General features: G+C 33.6%; 2 protein-coding genes across 3 annotated transcripts; one reads left to right on the top strand and one right to left on the bottom strand.

Moving 5' to 3' along the window:
• Window positions 1–340: 340 nt before the first annotated feature.
• abraxas2 (abraxas 2, BRISC complex subunit) lies at window positions 341–10,185 on the bottom strand. 2 transcript variants are annotated; one of them, XM_081347554.1, is made up of 9 exons: window positions 10,058–10,185; window positions 7,812–7,902; window positions 7,033–7,069; window positions 6,204–6,270; window positions 5,866–6,056; window positions 5,556–5,678; window positions 3,695–3,779; window positions 1,504–1,621; window positions 341–1,428 (listed from the first exon to the last, which is right to left on the bottom strand). In XM_081347554.1, exons 1-9 carry the CDS (start codon window positions 10,178–10,180, stop codon window positions 959–961), a joined length of 1,305 nt encoding a protein of 434 aa, XP_081203680.1. In that variant the 5' UTR covers window positions 10,181–10,185; the 3' UTR covers window positions 341–958. The 2 variants fall into 2 exon arrangements, with proteins under 2 accessions (XP_081203680.1, XP_081203681.1); XM_081347555.1 differs by having other exon boundaries at window positions 5,556–5,675; window positions 10,058–10,165.
• An 845-nt stretch (window positions 10,186–11,030) lies between these two features.
• Window positions 11,031–20,157, top strand: eef1akmt2 (EEF1A lysine methyltransferase 2). The gene is made up of 7 exons (XM_081347805.1): window positions 11,031–11,153; window positions 11,380–11,445; window positions 11,627–11,741; window positions 11,886–11,993; window positions 12,115–12,331; window positions 12,411–12,487; window positions 20,028–20,157. Exons 1-7 carry the CDS (start codon window positions 11,050–11,052, stop codon window positions 20,133–20,135), a joined length of 795 nt encoding a protein of 264 aa, XP_081203931.1. The 5' UTR covers window positions 11,031–11,049; the 3' UTR covers window positions 20,136–20,157.
• The last annotated feature ends 673 nt before the right edge of the window (window positions 20,158–20,830 follow it).

The following is a 20,830-nucleotide window of genomic DNA, read 5'->3' as shown; positions in this document are numbered from 1 at the left end:
ACCAATGAACAAAGGCATGTGGACAAGATGATGAGAGAAAGCAACAGTCCAGGTACTGTAAAAGAATCCTGAGATCGATGATGCTGCATTTTGACCCTTGACCCTTCCAGTTTCTGATTGGCTCCATCAAACCGCACGACCGGTAAATTCAGTTAAAGCAGTTGGAGCAAAAAATGATATAATCATCGGTTCATTCATCAGGACAAAAACGTGTTTGATTTAAGCCAATGAAATTAGTAATGATCTACAGTACGCCATAAAAAATACAAGAAGCACCCCTTATCAAAGTAACTTATATAATCATTGACCACAAATTATCGTTTTTTTCTTTTTTTTCTTTCATGAATAGGCCATTATATTACTCAATCAAATCAAATATAACTAATAAAAACAAAAATAAAATAACTTTTCTAGAACAAGAACTGTTCAAGTGTCAGGCAGCTGCAGTCCTGAGCACGTATTATAACTGCGATTTTTTTTTTCTTTTCTTTTTTTTTGTCCATTCAGATTTATGAAGCGAGACAATGAACAAGTCATGGTTTAAGCTTACACAGAGATGTGTTTAAAGGCCGCAAAAAAAGACATCTTTCCCTTTGCTAATCTATTCAAATGAAGGCAAAACAGTGCAAGAGGTAAATGGTGCAAGAACCGAATGGCTCCAGTGAGTAGCAGACGCCGAGATAAGCAGGATGCACCTCTCCACCCAAAAAAAAGAGCGTGAAACGGAGAAAAAGGGGGTCCGTCGGTCCACATAGATGGGGACATCATTCCATCGCCACTTCGGAGTCCGTCACAACCCAATGACGTCCCCTGCACAGAGCTGTTAAATGTGTACAACAGGACAGCATTGTCATAACTCACAAAAGGCAAGTGCTTGTTTGTGTTCTGAACACCACCAGCCTCACAATCACGAATAGTTCTGTTCGTCTGTCAATGTCCCCAGTGGTTTGCTCAATCACTATGAGCCCGGAGGGCTGTGGGCGTCTCCGTCGGGCCACAGGGTGGCCGGTCGTCCTAATGTAACAGCTTCCGATAAGGAAGGTGGCTGCAATTGCTCACTAACTAAATTTTCGTACTCGCTACTGTCCTCATCGTCGTCATCCTCATCCTCCTGGCCGGTGGCCTGGCGATTCAGGGAATCTGAGCTTGAGCCGTCTCCGTTGCCCAGGCCCACACTGGGAGACGGGTGGCCGGGCGAGCCCACGGCTTGGGGCCGCGGTAGCAGTATAGCGCTTGGTGAATCTGGAGGCAGTGCGGTGCTGTAGATCGGAGGAGATGACGAGTTCACGGCTCTCTCTAAACTGGGCTCCACCGAGGGACCTGAGAGCACGACTCGAGTCAGCGAAGAGTGTGAGGAGTCGGGAAGGGCAGAGTTATCGGGGAGGGCAGAGTTATCGGGAAGCGTGACAGCGGCTGCCTCTTGGAGTCCTGTTAAGAAAATAGAGAAGATATTAAGAGAAATTGTTTCCTTTTTTTTGCAAATTCGCAGTCATCAGCACATACTTCTCTCTTCCTCAGCGCTGTTGCGTTTCCTGAGAGCGATTTCCTCTTTGAGTTTGTTCACTTCTTCTTGGATTTTCTCCCTCACTCGTTCACTTTGATCCACTTCACAGCACACCGCCTGCGGGATGACAGGAAATTCATAGATAGCACATCCTCAGCATTATGCTAAATATTATACAAGTATTTCTGACTTTATTTAAAACATTTATCAAGGTTTGACATTTAAACGGCACCTATTATGCAAAATCCACACCAACCCTACAATGATAAAAATCCACCCAGTACTTTTTTTATATCCCCATAAATCATAAGCACTGTCTCAGAACAAGCCGTTCTCAGATTCGGGGCAATGTGACGTACTTTTGCACAAGCCCTGCCCACGACTGTTTAGCGTAGACCCGCCCTGAGTGAGTGAGCTGTACACAGTCCGCTATTGTTTCGACGCCAGAGCAGCTGTAGACAATAATGTCTTCTAAGCGATTGAGGTGTTTTGTTGTTGGATGTAAGAATGAACATAGCAGTCTTCATTTACTCTCGTTATTACTCGAGGATGGATCTGTACCAACTGTTCGTGATCCAGCTTGCGGCCTCCGCAGCGATAGGCCTAACGTTACTGATCACGGCAGAAATGAAAGTGAGAGCACACACTTTATGACAGCTCATCGAGTCGTTTTACGGATATACAGTTTACCAGTTTATTAATCACCCCCTGAGAAAAGATGTGTATATATTTGTTTATTGTTAGTTGTAAGGAGTGTTTGTGTAATTCGCTGTGCATGTTGATAATGAAAGGGAGAGAGAGAGAGAGAGTTTATGGATAAGACTTCTTATACTGTGTTTACTGTATTTAGTAAAACTAACACTTCATCTTTTGTGTGATGTACAATAAAATTCATTGAACTCATCAGTATATTTTTGGCCATCATTTGGACGCGGTCCGCTACAACAGGCTTATACTAATAGTGGATAAAAGCAAGATGAAAAAAGTTATAACCGTAATTAAACTAGACTATACCTGTTCTATGTCCTCTGTAGGCATTATTGTCCGACTCCGGACGAAATGAACGTGAAATGAAATGATAGTTTCTGTTTTGATATTATCATTCCTGTCCTGCCACTGATGGCGCTTTTCCACTGCATGGTACGGTACGGCTCGGTTCGGTACGGCACGAGTGTGAGCTTGTGAGGCTCCGCCCCCTGGGCCGGCAGCATTAGCTAATTTGCATTTAAAGGGACGCACACTAAAACGGCGCGTTTTTCTGAGCCCCAAAAAGGGACAATTTAAACATGCTGTAAAAAATGATCTGTTAGGTATTTTGAGCTAAAACTTCACATACACACTCTGGGGACATCAGAGACTTATTTTACATCTTGTGAAAAGGGGCATAATAGGTGCCCTTTAATACCTGTCAACTTGACAAATGCGGGTGGATTACAACAGTGGCGGGTTAAATTTGATATACAATTAAATAAATATATGCACTGTGGGTTTCAGAGTGAAGCACAACGCTTTAATTAGTAATTTATTTCAAATTAGACGCTTGAATTTAATTCAGATTACATGTTTTTTGTCTCTGTCTCAGTCTCAGCATGCATGTTTGGGCTTCTAATAACATGCATTTAGGAACGCATTTAGAAAGTGCATCTTCGTAGCTTTGTTAATAAACTACATTTCTGCATATGCTGTGTGTTTGGGTTGCTCATTTCACCAGATTTGTAACATAAATAATTTTTGAATCTATGGCTATCATTTATGAATCTATCTATCTAACACAGGAGAATACATCAATATGTTTCTAAACATGTGAACTGTTGTTCATCACGATTTCAAGATAAAAGTTTAAACCCTTGATCTGAGTGTCCACATGTTCACAGAAATTACAGTGGTTGTAGCATTTCTATTGTAAAAAAAGTGGCCAAATATTAAAGATTAAGTGGACATTTGAATTGAATGTTGTTTGACCAATATTAAACAAGGGTCATGCTGTAAAGTGCAACAATCAACCCAGTCTCGTTTATCGTCTCGTGAGCTAAGTGTATCATCCCAGCCCTAACGTTATTAACGTTATAAAATTGTGGCCAGTAAAAATGCTGAGTGACTAGTAACTTTGGAAAACTACAAGCCTGTAAATTAACCAGCATCTCCTAGATTGAGCTTAAAGTTAAGAAGCAGTATAATGATGTAACTCACCTGCACTCTTTCTTGAAGGGCACTGTACACCTGAAAAATAGCTCGAATGTCTTTCATCACTCCATCCTTATCAAAGAAGTCAGTCCTGTAAATAATAATAATTCAAAAAAATTAGCTATCACATTCAAGTATTTACTGCAGCAAAAGTGGCCCTGTTTTAGGCTGTGTAGTTTGCATTAAAAGTCTGTGCAAATATATGACCTCAAAGACAGGTATATAAACAAATCTCCTCTTTTTCTCTACTGATAGACCAATATACTGGCAAGACTGACTGATCTGAGAAAATGTAGTAATTCTGAGACTAATTTTAATACGTTGATTAATAGGATTGGTAATTTCAAGTTTGTCAGCTCTGAATATACCAAACTTGTTATTGGATACTACTGCACATTTTCTGTTTTCAAATATTCATGTGTAAAATAAATATTTCTTTAATATTTAATTAATAAATGTTGAGTAATATGTTTAATGTCAGCAAATTTGAGAATGTCTTATTTGCTAGCCAGATCTCTATTTACTAGTGTTGGTCTTTCCCTACTTTTTCAGTTAAAGCTGCAGTCCGTAGTTTTTCCTCTTTGTCGCCATCTCTGTTCGAAATTAGCAATTGCAGTTATTATCAACTTTACATGGGTTGTGCCTCGGCATGGCACAGAGCAGATGAATCCAATGTTTTGAGGAGAATGTGCAGCTGTCAGTCACCGCGCCAGTGTGGATACTGTCATTCGCAATCACAGATTCTACTTTTTGGAAGTATGACCAACATAAGTATTTTCACTGGAAAATGTCATCTGAACAAGTAACATCCACTTTTGTTCTGACCAACTAAGGGAAAAAAAAGCATTGCAGTAAATCGTGCTGATTAAATCTAACGATCGCTTAACATATCACATCAAACCGTGTTTGTTAAATTTGTTATCAAATTGTTAATGTTGACAACATCAGCATTGCGTGACAACATTTAATGCCCTTACGATATTTATCCTTGTTTTCGCATGAGCCCGGTTGCAGTCTCTTTTTTTCTGTAACTACTCTTAAGTCTTTTGCATTTTACAACGGGTGAATCTTCAGTTGTCACTGGTGATTGTCGTTTGAACCTTTCTGGATCCGCCATCAGATTGATAAGTTTAATTATATCAAGTGCTGTGAGAAAAGGCTATAAATCTCCACCTCCAACATCCTCACATGCAATATAGCCTACTAGCCGAGACATTAAAAACATTATTACAAGCTTACCGTTTTGAATCGAGCTAAGGCAAGCAGATAGTTTTGAACACTGGCTGGTTATGTACTTGCTCAAAAAATTATTTTGGATAATTTTTAACCCAAAAAAGTTACGGACTGCAGCTTTAAAAATACAGTTCAAATATTTTTGGTCAGAAAGATTTTTTGTTGTTGAAAAAAATCTAATACTTTTATACAGCAAGTATGCATTAAGCTGATCAAAAGACATTTACAATGTTACAAAAGATTTATATTTCAAATAAATGCAGTTATATAATAATAATACATTTTATTATTTCTAAATGATTTCTGAAGGGTCATGTCATGTGACACTGAAGAATGGAGTAATGATGCTGAAAATTCAGTTTACCATCACAGAAATAAATTACATTAAAATAGAACACAGTTAATTTAAATTGTAATAATATTTCATGATATTATTTTTACCATCTTTACCGTATTTTTTTAATCAAAGGAACAGCCTTGTTGAGCATAAGAAATTGCAGAAAACATTAGAAATCTTACCAACCCCAAACTTTTGAACAGTAGTGAATAAAACTAAATAACGCGATGATTTTCTATAGCTACATTCCGTGACATGGCTAAAATAATATTGAACATTGCAGTCAGGTTGCCTCACCCATGTTCTTTAATGACACTGGCGTAGTTCTTGGAGGTGTTCGGCACAGATGAGACTTTATATTCCTGTTGACTGGTGTTGCCCAGGTTTGGGATGCTTAGAGATATCTTCTGATTATATCTGCTGGGAGAAATAGCAAAATTACAACAGAAACACACATATCAGCTACACAGCGCCATTTGTAAACATGCAAGGTATTATGCAATAACAATAAAAGAGAAACGTCTAAAACAGTTCAAATGAATCATGGTTTCATCAAATGAATCATTTACCCCACTCCATAACTTTGTATTAAACAGCTTGTACATACTTTCTGTTGGGCCTGAAGAGCACATACTCCAAAGCATGAGTGGAACTATTGGCTGTGGAGATGAAGCTGAAGAGGAGGAAGACCAGATCTGGGATGCCAAGTATATTGGTCAACTGCTTATGGATCACCTGCTCCCTGAATGACATCTGCTGTTGGGTGTTCCTTCGAAACCGGTACCAGCCGATAACATTCTGCACAGGAAATGAAACATTGTGAAGTGGGTCGGCTGAATTAAACACACAGAGGCACAATGCAGGACATAGAACCTGTCAAGGTACCAGTTGATAACGTATTTTTCTCTCGCACATTTTTATGCATATTTCATGGTAACTGCTTACTTTTCTTCTATCCTTGAGGATTCTGTTGAGATTTTCTTCATTGACGTTACCTGCATAGTCATAAAAGCTGCAATATGCAAAACAACTGTAAGTTTGATTTGAGAGAAAGAAAGAAAGAAAGAAAGAAAGAAAGAAAGAAAGAAAGAAAGAAAGAAAGAAAGAAAGAAAGAAAGAAAGAAAGAAAGAAAGAAAGAAAGAAAGAAAGAAAGAAAGAAAGAAAGAAAGAAAGAAAGAAAGAAAATTCTAAAGTTTGGGGCAGTACAATTTTAGAAGATTTTTTAGAAGAAATTAATACTTTTAGCAAAAAGTGACAGTAATGATATTTAAAATGTTACACAACATTTCTATTTAAAATAAAAGTTGTTCTTTTGAACTTTCTATTCATCAAAGAATCCAGATTTTTTTTTTTGAATGGTTTCCATAAAAATATAACGCAGCACAAACTGTTTTCAACATTATATTACATAATAATAAGAAACGTTTCTTGAGCATCAGATCAGCATATTAGAATGATTTCTGAAGGGTCATGTGACACTGAAGACTGGAGTAATGATACTGAAAAATCAGCTTTGATCACAGGAATAAATTACTTTTTAAAATATATTAATATAGAAAATAGTTAAATTGTAATAATATTTCACAATATTACTGCTATGTTATTTTTGTTTAAATAAATGTGGCCTTGGTGAACATATTATACTTCTTTCAAAAATATTTTTAAAAATTGTACCGACCCCAAACTTTTAAATGGTAGTGTATATTTTTATAACATAATAAATATTTAAGAACGCATCTACTAAATCCAAGTACTGATGCAGGACGTTCTTACCTAAACAGTTGTGCACAAGGTTCATGATTATGGACCTCTGAAAGGCAAGTAAATGCAAGTGATTAATTATATCAACATCTGAGTGAAATAATCATGCTGTGAATGTTCAAAAGGTCTAAATTTAAATATCCATATGCATACAGACAACATTAACCTTGGAATGGACAAAGAAAAATATGCAGGCAGTATGCTATCATGAACAGAGTCTAAAGGACAACATGACCTTCATAATGACTTCTTACTGCAAATATAAGATACTATCCGGGCCCACTTTTAATGTTGTGGACCCTTTGTGAAATTCTTTGTAAAGTGATCAGAGTTGAAGGGGTCTGGGAGCAGCGCCAAACTCAGAAACATGATCTCTTAATGTTGGAGAGGAGCTATTTGCAGTATTTTGGAGCAAAAAAAGAAAAGGTCTATGATGTTTCAGGCTTCATCTCTCAGGACTTAAGACTTTACTCAGAAATACAGGCTGACACAAACTTAAAAAAAACCACAAATCCAGTCAAAAGTTGAGTGGCTTATCAGGTTATTGACAACCAGGGCAGTTTGCTACAGTACTTTGGATGGTTGAGAATGAACAGATTACATCAGCCATATCTTGAACTGATAGCTCATAGCTGCTCGCACAGGAAGGTAATCACGTCCTCACTTTGAAACATGTTATGTCTGTGATCTGAGACTGGGATCAACTGAGGATTTCAGAGATGAGATGCATCATGTTTTGAATGATGAGTTACTAAAATGGTCATGAAAAAAATAATCAAACATGGTTTTACCTATTACACTGAGGAATTCTGAACTACCGATGTGTGAGTCGCTGATGCTTAAAGTTTCCTCTTGTCTCACTTCTCCCAACAGGAAGCCTTCCTAAAAGAGTCAATAAACAATTTTGCTGTACCATTAAAATGGCAATTTAATGGAAAAGATAGTGTAGTTAAAGTCACCATGAAATCAAAATTGACAACTCATTTTTTTTAATGGAATATTGTAGTATTTATTATAATTTTTTTTTGTAAATACAAGTGCCCTCTTGATCTTTAATTAAAAAATCACTTTCCCTCCCTCTCGCAGAGGCATCTTTTCTCTTCTCTGATGATGCGTTTACTGGCGTGAGGGCGGGGCAACCTTTCACTCACATGACATCACAGCAATAGCAAACCACAACCATCTAACAATCCAATGAATTCCCAATGGACATCATATTTTTTTCTTGTTCAAGAAGACATTTAACTAAAAAATAAACTTCATAAAAGAGAAGACAAGTCTATTGCAACCTTCGTTTCATTACGCCTCTAAGATAAAATGTTAATATTGACATAACTGAATAGGCACCTTCCACAAACATATTTTGTTTAAAAATTAAGTATTCATTACTATCATTATTTTTTATGACAGCCCTATTACTACATACAGTCAAAAACCCTTGTTTGATTTAGCAATTTCCTAGCAATAGACATAAAAATTATGCTGTCACTCAGTCTAGGCTACCTGGGTTCAGTTCAATTCAAGTTTATTTGTATAGCGCATTTCACAATACATATTGTTTCAAAGCAGCTTAATACTTTTATATTAATATTCAGCTTAATATTCTGTGATCAGTCAGAGAAGAGTGTGTCCAAGTAATGTCAGTGATATACAGTTAGAAGAGTGGTTAGAGGTTAGTAAACATCACGTATTCAGTTAAGAAGACAACGATTTTGTTAGGCAGTTATTGAAAAACTAATAATAATAATAATTTGTTAATAATAATAAAAATTGTTAGATTTATTTCCCTCATACAGTAACAGGCCAAATGCCATTTAAATGAGGATACAGACATTTGACATGTAAAAAAACAAACAAAAAAAAAAACATGAAATTTGCACCTCTAATGCTCATGTTAAACAGTCGAATGTGACCTGAATTCATGCAGTAAATATATTAGAAAACATAGTTGTATAAAGAGGTCTGAAAAAGAGACATTTCACTGCTGCAACGAGAGAACAACAGAAACACTGTTCTCCAGGCACTTCACCGGCTGTTTACGTGTTCAGTTTAAGAAACTAGATGACACTGAAATTGCTGATTATGTTTTCCAATTAAAATAAAATTAGGTCATGAAGGTGGTTTAGTATCAAAAGCCCATATATAAATATTATAGGCTAGATGTTGACAGCCCATCCCATAAACACGTTCAACTTAATTGGTTGGCATTTAGACATTCAGTAAGTAAAAACTACAAAAAACGTAATATCTTTGACAGGTTGAAAACAGGTTAAGCAGAACACATGACTAACCAGCTCAAAACAACTATGCGAAGCCTGTAGGGTCAATGACAGATCACCTACTTCCTAATGCCAGAGAATGACACAAAGAGCAAAAAGGCTATACAAATGATCATTATCATGTTAAGCAACGTGTGAATACTTTATTCAATATGTCTGTTAGACATTCAAGTTTGCATTTGACAGTTGTTGCTGACAAATAAGTTAGCCGGTCAGCTAATGTGACTATTTTAGACGCATTGATATCTATAACACTACCTCGACGAGATTTAATTCACTGAACGCTACCAGGCAGTATACAAATATGAAAGTGAGCGATGATAAACTAAATAAACGGCAATGCCACTTTCTGACAAGCTTGTAAAATCCGTCGGCTTGTAGGTTTGCTAGCTGTCACCCTAACTGCGTCTCAAAACATAGTAAAGTGCCTACCTAGACGGCATTTTGTTGACCATTAAAGGCGCGTTCTGAGTCAGCTCTATTAGACTCATTATATCTAAAATGCCGAAGATATGAAATACTACAAAAATGCCAAAGACTCGAGATTTTGGATGTTCAAATGCACCCGTGATGCTAACGAACGCTGTCTAGATAGACAGCTCACCAGGTTTTGATACACGGCCATTCTGTAGCCACACCAGGAAGATGACACCGGGAAATGAATTAATTCTGATTTGATGGAATAAACTGTTTGTTGTTTCGCTATGCGATCGTGCACTTAAACATTTAGCCTCAAAGTCAGGTGGCATAGTACTTACATGGTCAGAATTGCTGTTGGCACTGTGATAACACACAGAACTAAAAGTGTATCCCGAAATTGACGCCGCCATGATGGAAACATACGCGCCGAGCCCACAATCCTTTGCGCACGCACTGTACATCAGCCTGTCCCAAGAATAAACAAACCTTCTGTTGGTGTAAATTATCATATATTTGTTTCTTTTCTTTCTCTTCCATTTCTTAGGAAATATTTCTCAATAGGTTAATATGGCTTCTTTATATATTTTTTTTTTGGTTAACTATTGAGCCATAAGATGTTTGTTGTTTGAAAGATTGTTTGTATGATAGTGTATCCTCTGTTTGTAAAAATTGCAATAAAAAAGGGTTAGATATCGTAATGCTAACCCTAAAAAATTTAACAGGCTTTTTATATTTGACTGAATGAATTTTGAAAATTTTATAAATAAAATATATAAATAAAATATTATACATAAAATACATCTGTTTGCAACAAAATATTTACCTTAAAATTCTTAAAACTTTATTAATAAAACGTTATTAAACATAAATTCATATACTTACTTGGTATGTAAAGCATAGTATTTACCTTACAATTCTTAAAACGTTATAAATAAAACGTAAAAAAAAAAAAAACATGTATCTGCTTGTTTGATGTAAAAAGCAAAATTATTAATGGAACCACCAAAACAATAATAATTTCTTTCTCTTCCATCTGTCTCTCGTATAACACATTCTTGTTCAAAATGCTAAACTTCATATATATACTATTGCAAAGTGCACAATATTGTCAACTGTGTGATGTTTTTATTTTAATATTTAATTTATATATTTTCTTTTGAGACCCTTGATTATTATTTTATGTTTATATTTTAAACTTATATCCATGTCAAATTTGTATCGCTTTTCATAAAATTTTGAATATACAAGACAATTGTTAAACTTTCAACCTTTATTTTGTAATGTCACGTCGATCGTAACGTCACCGGATGCTGCTGATACACGGGACGTCATGATGGAATCGTCAGTGAGCAGCACACATGGGGCAGAAGACAGTCTGGTGCAGTGTACAGAATCAGAAGACTTTGCTCCTTCAAAACTCGGAACAAAGGAGTAGTAAGAGATTTTGCTTGATTACTTCGTCCTGGTATTCTTCGATCTCATATTGTAGGGAGAAGACCAGCACATAGGTTACATTTATGTTTTTACCTCTATGACACCACCCATGAATATTGTATTTTTTCCAGCAACTGCTGCAAGTGAAATGTTACACCTGTACATGTTAAATAAAAATAAAACAGGATTTATATATTATATGGCTTTTCTCCTGTTTTTCTTGAAGCTGGGATGAGGCTTATAAAAGAGAGCTGCAGACTTACAAGGATATTGGAGATGTGGGAGAAATATGGTAATTATGCTGTTTTATGAATGCCCTTCCATATTGATTTTTTCCTTCAAGTTAAGTCTGTTCTTGCAGAATATGATGATATGAATATAAACCAGCACCATCTTCTGGTGTATTAGTTATGTTCTGTAATTTAGGGCAATATAAAAACTAATTCCTAATATGCCCCATGCTGAACCTTTAGGTTTGGCGAGGAAAGCGTGGACAGAGTGATCAGATGGATAGAAGCACAACATGTATCTGAAAATGCAGCCATACTTGACATTGGGACTGGAAACGGGATGTTCCTTCTTGAACTGGCAAGTCAATAGTTCAATAGATATCTGCATTTAGTAATGTACTGTATATTTAATCACTCTATTAATTGAAATACTTTTTCAAATCACAAAAATGTCAATAAGTATAACTATAAATGCTAATAATCACATGAATTATCCCTTAAGGCCAACCATGGCTTTTCAAACCTTACTGGAATTGACTATTCCAAGGCTGCTGTAGAGCTTGCCATAAATATTCTGGAAGAGGAAGGCTTCAGAAATGTTAAAATTCAGGTAGTGGAAATTATTTGTTTTTAGCATACATAAATTAAGTAAGTAAATAAATAAATTCATTGCTCAACAGAACACATAGTGAAGAAGGATTTCTGTTTGTGTGTTTTACATGTGACTTCAGGTGGAGGATTTCTTAAATCCCAGCACAGAATTGAAGGGCTTTGATGTATGTATTGATAAAGGCACATTTGATGCCATTAGTTTGAGCCCAGAGGACAGAGAGGAGGCAAAAAAGCACTATGTGACCTCTTTAAGAACTGTTATGCAACCAGGCGGCTTCTTCATCATCACCTCCTGCAACTGGACCAAAGAGCAGCTGCTGCAGATCTTCAACCCTGGTACCTGAACTAAAGCACATTTCTTTGACTAACATTGTTTCAAATACTGTAAAGATTGTAAGATAGTGGTGTCTTGCAGGTTTTGAATTGGTACGTGAGCTGCCCACCCCTCGTTTCCAGTTTGGTGGTGTGACGGGTAACAGTGTGACAGCTTTGGTATTTAAACAGACTGACTGATTTTCAAGTTTTTAAATGTTTTGCATTGTAATATCATTAATGTAATTGTATAATAAACTCTTTTTGGAAAACGTTTGTTTTACTTACTATGAAGATAATACAAATTCATTGCAAGGCAAGTTTATTTGTATACCAAAATTTTATACACAATGGTAATTAAGTGCTTTACATAAAAATGAGAAATAAAATACAAGTTATTAAAAAAGTAAGAACCAGAATTTAAATAATTTAATAGAATTGATTAGCAGGAGATAAAAAAATATAGTTAAATGGGGTGCACATAATTAGTCAGTTGAATGTGTGGCTAAATAGATGTGTTTTCAGTCTGAAATGTGAGGCAAATGTTGGATCACAATAATTAGGAACCACAGTTTTCACAAATCCCTTCACTCGATTGGGATGTTCTCTATGTACAGTCTGTATCTGTATTTGTTCTTCATGCTAGTAGTGCTAAATCCCCAATTTTACAAAGGTAGGCTACATGGTCAAGAACGGCAGTAGACTATAGCGCGATTTTCCAAGGCAGCATTGTTGAGTGAAAGTATGGAGCTTATAATATGACAATATGATTTGAATTGTGTAAATTTGAATTATTTACAAGTGTAATCTAACAAATTAGAATTGTATGTGGTATTTTAAATCGTTCTGAATTTGATTTCTTTAAACGAATATTGAACATTTGAAATTTAACGAATTGAAATGTTTTTATGGCTGAATTTTTTAGGCATGTATTTTCAAACAGCTATTTTTTTTTGTTCTGAATTCTTAGACTGCAAATATTCAGTTTTAAAAAATACAGATTCAAGTTTTCAAGATGAAGAAAAAATTCATATTCAAAATTCAATTCTATTATTACTAGAATATTATAAATCTAGTACTCAAGCTGTTTTCTCATTTTTCTACTCTTAATATTAAATAAAAAAAACGACTGAACGAAAGATACACGGATTCTCTTGAACCACCACCGCGTTTGCGGCAGAAAACTACTGCAGTGCAGACATAATGCTCTGTTCGACTTTTCTGAGATCCTTTATTCTTCCCTGTGGATGACCTGTGACCTACTTTCTGTAAGATTTGAATTTTCCATGGTTTGAATTTTAGAAAACTGAATTTGAAGTTCTGAATTTCTTCTTCATCTTGAAAACTTGAATCTGTATTTTTTAAAACTGAATCTTTGCAGTCTAAGAATTCAGAACAAAAAATAGCTGTTTGGAAATACATGTCTATAAAATTCAGCCATAAAAACATTTCAATTCGTTACATTTCAAATGTTCAATATTCGTTTAAAGAAATCAAATTAGTTAGATTGTAAATAATTGAAATTTACACAATTCAAATTCAAATCATATTGTCAAATTTAAATTCCAAATATTAATTATTGAGTTGGGCCAGCTTAATTTAGAACAATTTAAATTGAGTTGGGCCAACTTAGTTTTGAACAATTTAAATTAAAAATATTAATTAGAGTTGGGTCAACTTAATTTAGAACAATTTCAATTCCAAATATTAATTATTAAGTTGGGCCAACTTAATTTCGTACAATGTAAATTGAGTTGGGCCAACTTAATTTTGGACAGTTTAAATTCCAAATATTAATTATTGAGTTGGGCCAACTTAATTTCGAACATTGTAAATTGAGTTGGGCCAACTTAATTTTGAACAATGTAAATTGAGTTGGGCCAACTTAATTTTTGAAAATTTTAATTCCAAATATTAATTATTGAGTTGGGCCAACTTAATTTTGAACAATTTAAATTGAGTTGGGTCAACTTAATTTTGGACAATTTAAATTCCAAATATTAATTATTGAGTTGGGACAACTTAATTTTGGAAAATTTAAATTCCAAATATTAATTATTGAGTTGGGCCAGCTTAATTTAGAACAATTTAAATTGAGTTGGGCCAACTTAATTTCAAACAATTTAAATTGAGTTGGGCCAACTTAATTTTGAACAATTTAAATAAAAAAATATTAATTATTGAGTTGGGTCAACTTAATTTTGGAAAAATTTAAATTCCAAATATTAATTATTGAGTTGGGGCAACTTAAATTTCAACAATTTAAATTGAGTTGGGTCAACTTAATATTGAACAATTTAAATTCCAAATATTAATTATTGAGTTGGGCCAACTTAATTTTGAACAATTTAAGTTGAGTTGGGTAAACTTAATTTTGAACAATTTAAATTCCAAATATTAATTATTGAGTTGGGCCAACTTAATTTCGAACAATGTAAATGAGTTGGGCCAACTTAATTTTGGAAAATTTAAATTCCAAATATTAATTATTTAGTTGGGCCAACTTAATTTTGAACAATTTAAATTGAGTTGGGTCAACTTAATTTTTTTAATTTTAAATTCCAAATATTAATTATTGAGTTGAGCCAACTTAATTTTGAACAATTTAAATTGAATTGGGCCAACTTAATTTTTAACTATTTAAATTCCAAATATTAATTATTGAGTTGGGCCAACTTAATTTCGAACATTGTAAATTGAATTGGGCCAACTTAATTTTGGAAAATCTAAATTCCAAATATTAATTATTGAGTTGGGCCAACTTAATTTTGAACAATTTAAATTGAGTTGGGTCAACTTAATTTTGAACAATTTAAATTCCAAATATTAATTATTGAGTTGGGCCAACTTAATTTTGGAAAATTTAAATTCCAAATATTAATTATTGAGTTGGGCCAGCTTAATTTAGAACAATTTAAATTGAGTTAGGCCAACTTAATTTTGAACAATTTAAATTAAAAATATTAATTATTGAGTTGGGTCAACTTAATTTAGAACAATTTCAATTCCAAATATTAATTATTAAGTTGGGCCAGCTTAATTTAGAACAATTTAAATTGAGTTGGGCCAACTTAATTTTGAACAATTTAAATTAAAAATATTAATTATTGAGTTGGGTCAACTTAATTTAGAACAATTTCAATTCCAAATATTAATTATTAAGTTGGGCCAACTTAATTTCGTACAATGTAAATTGAGTTGGGCCAACTTAATTTTGGACAGCTTAAATTCCAAATATTAATTATTGAGTTGGGCCAACTTAAATTTCAACAATTTAAATTCCAAATATTAATTATTGAGTTGAGCCAACTTAATTTTTAACTATTTAAATTCCAAATATTAATTATTGAGTTGGGCCAACTTAATTTCGAACATTGTAAATTGAGTTGGGCCAACTTAATTTCGAACAATGTAAATTGAGTTGGGCCAACTTAATTTTGGAAAATTAAAATTCCAAATATTAATTATTGAGTTGGGCCAACTTAGTTTAGAACAATTTAAATTGAGTTGGGCCAACGTAATTTTGAACAATTTAAATTCCAAATATTAATTATTGAGTTGGGCCAACTTAATTTTGGAAAACTTAAATTCAAAAAAAATTAATTATTGAGTTGGGCCAACTTAATTTTGAGCAATTTAAATTCCAAATATTAATTATTGAATTGGGCCAACTTCATTTCGAACAATGTAAATTGAGTTGGGCCAACTTAATTTTGGACAATTTAAATTCCAAATATTAATTATTGAGTTGGGCCAACTTAATTTTGAACAATTTAAATTCCAAATATTAATTATTGAGTTGGGCTAACTTAATTTTGGAAAATTTAAATTAAAAATATTAATTATTGAGTTGGGCCAACTTAATTGCGAACAATGTAAATTGAGTTGGGCCAACTTAATTTTGGACAATTTAAATTCCAAATATTAATTATTGAGTTGGGCCAACTTAATTTTGGAAAATTTAAATTAAAAATATTAATTATTGAGTTGGGCCAACTTAATTGCGAACAATGTAAATTGAGTTGGGCCAACTTAATTTTGGACAATTTAAATTCCAAATATTAATTATTGAGTTGGGCCAACTTAATTTTGGAAAATTTAAATTCCAAATATTAATTATTGAGTTGGGCCAACTTAATTTTGAACAATTTAAATTGAGTTGGGTCAACTTAATTTTGGACAATTTAAATTCCAAATATTAATTATTGAGTTGGGCCAACTTAATTTAGAACAATGTAAATTGAGTTGGGCCAACTTAATTTTGGACAATTTAAATTCCAAATATTAATTATTGAGTTGGGCCAACTTAAAATTCAACAATTTAAATTCCAAATATTAATTACTGAGTTGGGCTAACTTAATTTTGGAAAATTTCAATTAAAAATATTAATTATTGAGTTGGGCCAACTTCATTTCAAATAATGTAAATTGAGTTGGGTCAACTTAAATTTTTTAATTTTAAATTCCAAATATTAATTATTGAGTTGAGCCAACTTAATTTTGAATCATTTAAATTGAGTTGGGCCAACTTAATTTTGAACAATTTAAATTCAAAATATTAATTATTGAGTTGGGCCAACTTAATTTTGAACAATTTAAATTCAAAATATTAATTATTGAACTTAATTTTGAACAATTTAAATGGAGTTGGGTCAACTTAATTTTGGAAAATTTTAATTCTAAATATTAATTATTGAGTTGGGCCAACTTAATTTTGAACAATTTAAATTGAGTTGGGCCAACTTAATTTTGAACAATTTAAATTCCAAATATTAATTATTGAGTTGGGCTAACTTAATTTTGGAAAATTTAAATTCCAAATATTAATTATTGATTTGGGCCAACTTAAATTTTAACAATTTTAATTAAAAATATTAATTACTGAGTTGGGTCAACTTAATTTAGAACAATTTCAATTCCAAATATTAATTATTGAGTTGGGCCAACTTAATTTAGAACAATGTAAATTGAGTTGGGCCAACTTAATTTTGGACAATTTAAATTCCAAATATTAATTATTGAGTCGGGCCAACTTAAATTTCAACAATTTAAATTCCATATATTAATTACTGAGTTGGGCTAACTTAATTTTGGAAAATTTCAATTAAAAATATTAATTATTGAGTTGGGCCAACTTCATTTCAAACAATGTAAATTGAGTTGGGTCAGCTTAATTTTTTAAATTTTAAATTCCAAATATTAATTATTGAGTTGAGCCAACTTTATTTTGAATAATTTAAATTGAGTTGGGCCAACTTAATTTTTAACTATTTAAATTCCAAATATTAATTATTGAGTTGTGCCAACTTAATTTTGAACAATTTAAATTCAAAATATTAATTATTGAACTTAATTTTGAACAATTTAAATGGAGTTGGGTCAACTTAATTTTGGAAAATTTTAATTCTAAATATTAATTATTGAGTTGGGCCAACTTAATTTTGAACAATGTAAATTGAGTTGGGCCAACTTAATTTTGGAAAATTTAAATTCTAAATATTAAATATTGAGTTGGGCCAACTTAATTTTGAACAATTTAAATTCTAAATATTAATTATTGAGTTGGGCCAACTTAATTTAGAACAATGTAAATTGAGTTGGGCCAACTTAATTTTGGACAATTTAAATTCCAAATATTAATTATTGAGTTGGGCCAACTTAAATTTCAACAATTTAAATTCCAAATATTAATTATTGAGTTGGGCTAACTTAATTTTGGAAAATTTAAATTAAAAATATTAATTATTGAGTTGGGCCAACTTCATTTCAAACAATGTAAATTGAGTTGGGTCAACTTAATTTTTTAAATTTTAAATTCCAAATATTAATTATTGAGTTGAGCCAACTTAATTTTGAACAATTTAAATTGAGTTGGGCCAACTTAATTTTTAACTATTTAAATTCCAAATATTAATTATTGAGTTGGGCCAACTTAATTTTTAACAATTTAAATTCAAAATATTAATTATTGAACTTAATTTTGAACAATTTAAATGGAGTTGGGTCAACTTAATTTTGGAAAATTTTAATTCTAAATAATAATTATTGAGTTGGGCCAACTTAATTTTGAACAATGTAAATTGAGTTGGGCCAACTTAATTTTGGACAATTTAAATTCTAAATATTAAATATTGAGTTGGGCCAACTTAATTTTGGAAAATTTTAATTCTAAATATTAATTATTGAGTTGGGTCAACTTAATTTTGAACAATTTAAATTGATTTGGGCTAACTTAATTTTGAAGTATTTAAAATGAATTAAACATTTTAATTGTAAATGTTAGTTATTGAGTTAGGCCAACTTAATTTAATTGAGTTTAAATTGAGAAGACTAGAGTAATGATGTTGAAAATTCAGTTTTGCCATTACAGGAATATATATATTTTTTTTAATCAAATAAATAGCCTTGGTGATGTGCATAAGAGACATCTTACCAACCGCATACTTTTGAACTGTTGTTTTTCATGCAATACTCAAAGCAAAGTCTGCTTTGGAGCAGAACATGAGGTCAGAGAAAGAAAACCGCTGGTGTTGGAGTGACAGGATTGCAGGGCATGAGGCCTGAAAATAATTTCCTCATTAAGGGAAAAACAAAACACAAACAAAACAACACGGCAGATTAATGGGTGTTTAGATAGAAACATCACTTCTCCAGCAGCCATTAGATTCCACGTAGACATGACTGCAAGCGAAGGGTAAAATTTCTATACTGTATTTCTACATCATTATCCTTATGGTGTTTATGCCACCCAGGCAGTATAATACTTATGTAAATACTTTTTTATATATATATTTATACAGTTGTATATACAATCCTTAATGTGTACATCTGTACACATGTCTTCTGCTTACTCCATCGAGATGTATATTACTTTCAGTTTTTTACCTTAATTCTACATGTTAAGAGCTTTAAAGAGTCAGCAAGATCCAAATCGGCACTGCAAACAAAGGGACTTTAAACCAACTCGAACTTTCCCTCTAAAAGAAACCTCCACATTTTTCACACCATTTACCTATGAAATTTGGGGTAAATGTCTAGAATAGAAACAAAACTTTTTAAGTAGCACAAGCTAAACAAGCTAGTACTTTGTAGTGTATGAAGAAAGTTTTCAAAAATGAACATAGAGGTTAATACCAAAACATTTATTCATGATGCTTCTGTTCAGGCAGTTCACACTGTGATTTATTTTTCTAACTCAATTCACTAATGATTCATTCATCATGTGGATGCCCATCTCAGACATGATTTATTGCATTTTCATTGGTGAAATGTAAATCTGTTTTAGGCTGTTCGATCTCAAGCTGACTTCCTGTGTGCACAGTGCAATCTTTTGCCTGTCATTGTTTGCGCTGCAAATCCTCAGTGATTTTAGATGTGATTTGGTCTGCCATCCGCGTGTGTGTGTGTGTTTGTCATTGTATTAAGGCCCAAGATATAGGCAGCATTTGTTGACCCCTGGAAAAATGAGTCTTCCTTAGGTGTTCACAGTTAGAAGGGAAAAGAGTCAGAGAGGAAATACACTACGGACACGTACACTACAGGAAAGGAAAAGGCTGTAGATGCACGTTATTAGGGAAGAGAATTGTATCATCTCCTTTATTCAGATACAAAAGAGTCTGACTACTGGCTACACTCCATTTAATGAGATGATGTCATTTTTATTACTAAACAGGTAAGATATTTTATTGATATATTATTTGTGTCTCTGTGTTTCACAAAGACAGTGAGGAGGAAGAGGAAGATGAGGAGAGCGATGATGATGAGGAGTAGGAAGATGCAGGAGGCCTGGAGTCCTCGGTCCAGCACAGCACCACAGAGATCCCCATGAGCAACCACCTCATCACGCCGGATGGGACTCTGAGCAGGGACGTGTTCACCTCAGCCGAGGAGCTTGAGCAGGCACAGCGATTGGAGGAAAGGGAGAGGATCATCAGGGAAATCTGGAGAAATGGACAGCCTGGGAACAGGCACGGGCACTATTGGAAGAGTGCACTACTATTAATGCTCCCAGAGACTCCTGGACATAAACTCAGTGCAGTACTTTTAAAGACTGTTAATGGATGGTTTTCCATTATATATTTTTTATATGTTGGACTGATGTTATTGTAATCCTACAGACTATGGGTACAGCTGTTTTGTATGCAACATTTGGACTGGGAGATTTGCTATAAGTCCCCAAGTCATGGTGCTTATTAGTGATCGACCGATATATCGGTCGGCCGATAAATCGGGCCGATATTTGCGGGTTTGACGTGTATCGGCATCGGCCGATACATGGCTGCTGCGTTCGCCGATAGTTTTTCCCCGGCATTATTTACAGACAGGCGTCCGTGATGCTCTGTGATGCTGGAGACGCTGCAGTTCACGTGCAGCCCATGCACTGCCCCTCCCACACTAGCAGAGTGCTGGAAGCCTCTTCAAGACAACGGCAAGTTTTAAACTTTCAAAGCATCTTTTAACTGTTTGACTTAGCTGAAATATTGCCATACACTTTAAAAGTGGAAACACGTTGCTCTGTGCGTG

The sequence above is a fragment of the Scardinius erythrophthalmus genome (genome assembly GCF_964197995.2).
Source record: "Scardinius erythrophthalmus genome assembly, chromosome: 19".
NCBI lineage: Eukaryota > Metazoa > Chordata > Actinopteri > Cypriniformes > Leuciscidae > Scardinius > Scardinius erythrophthalmus.
The sequence above is the reverse complement of the archived record's forward strand: the minus strand, read 5'-3'. Positions and strand labels throughout refer to the sequence as shown.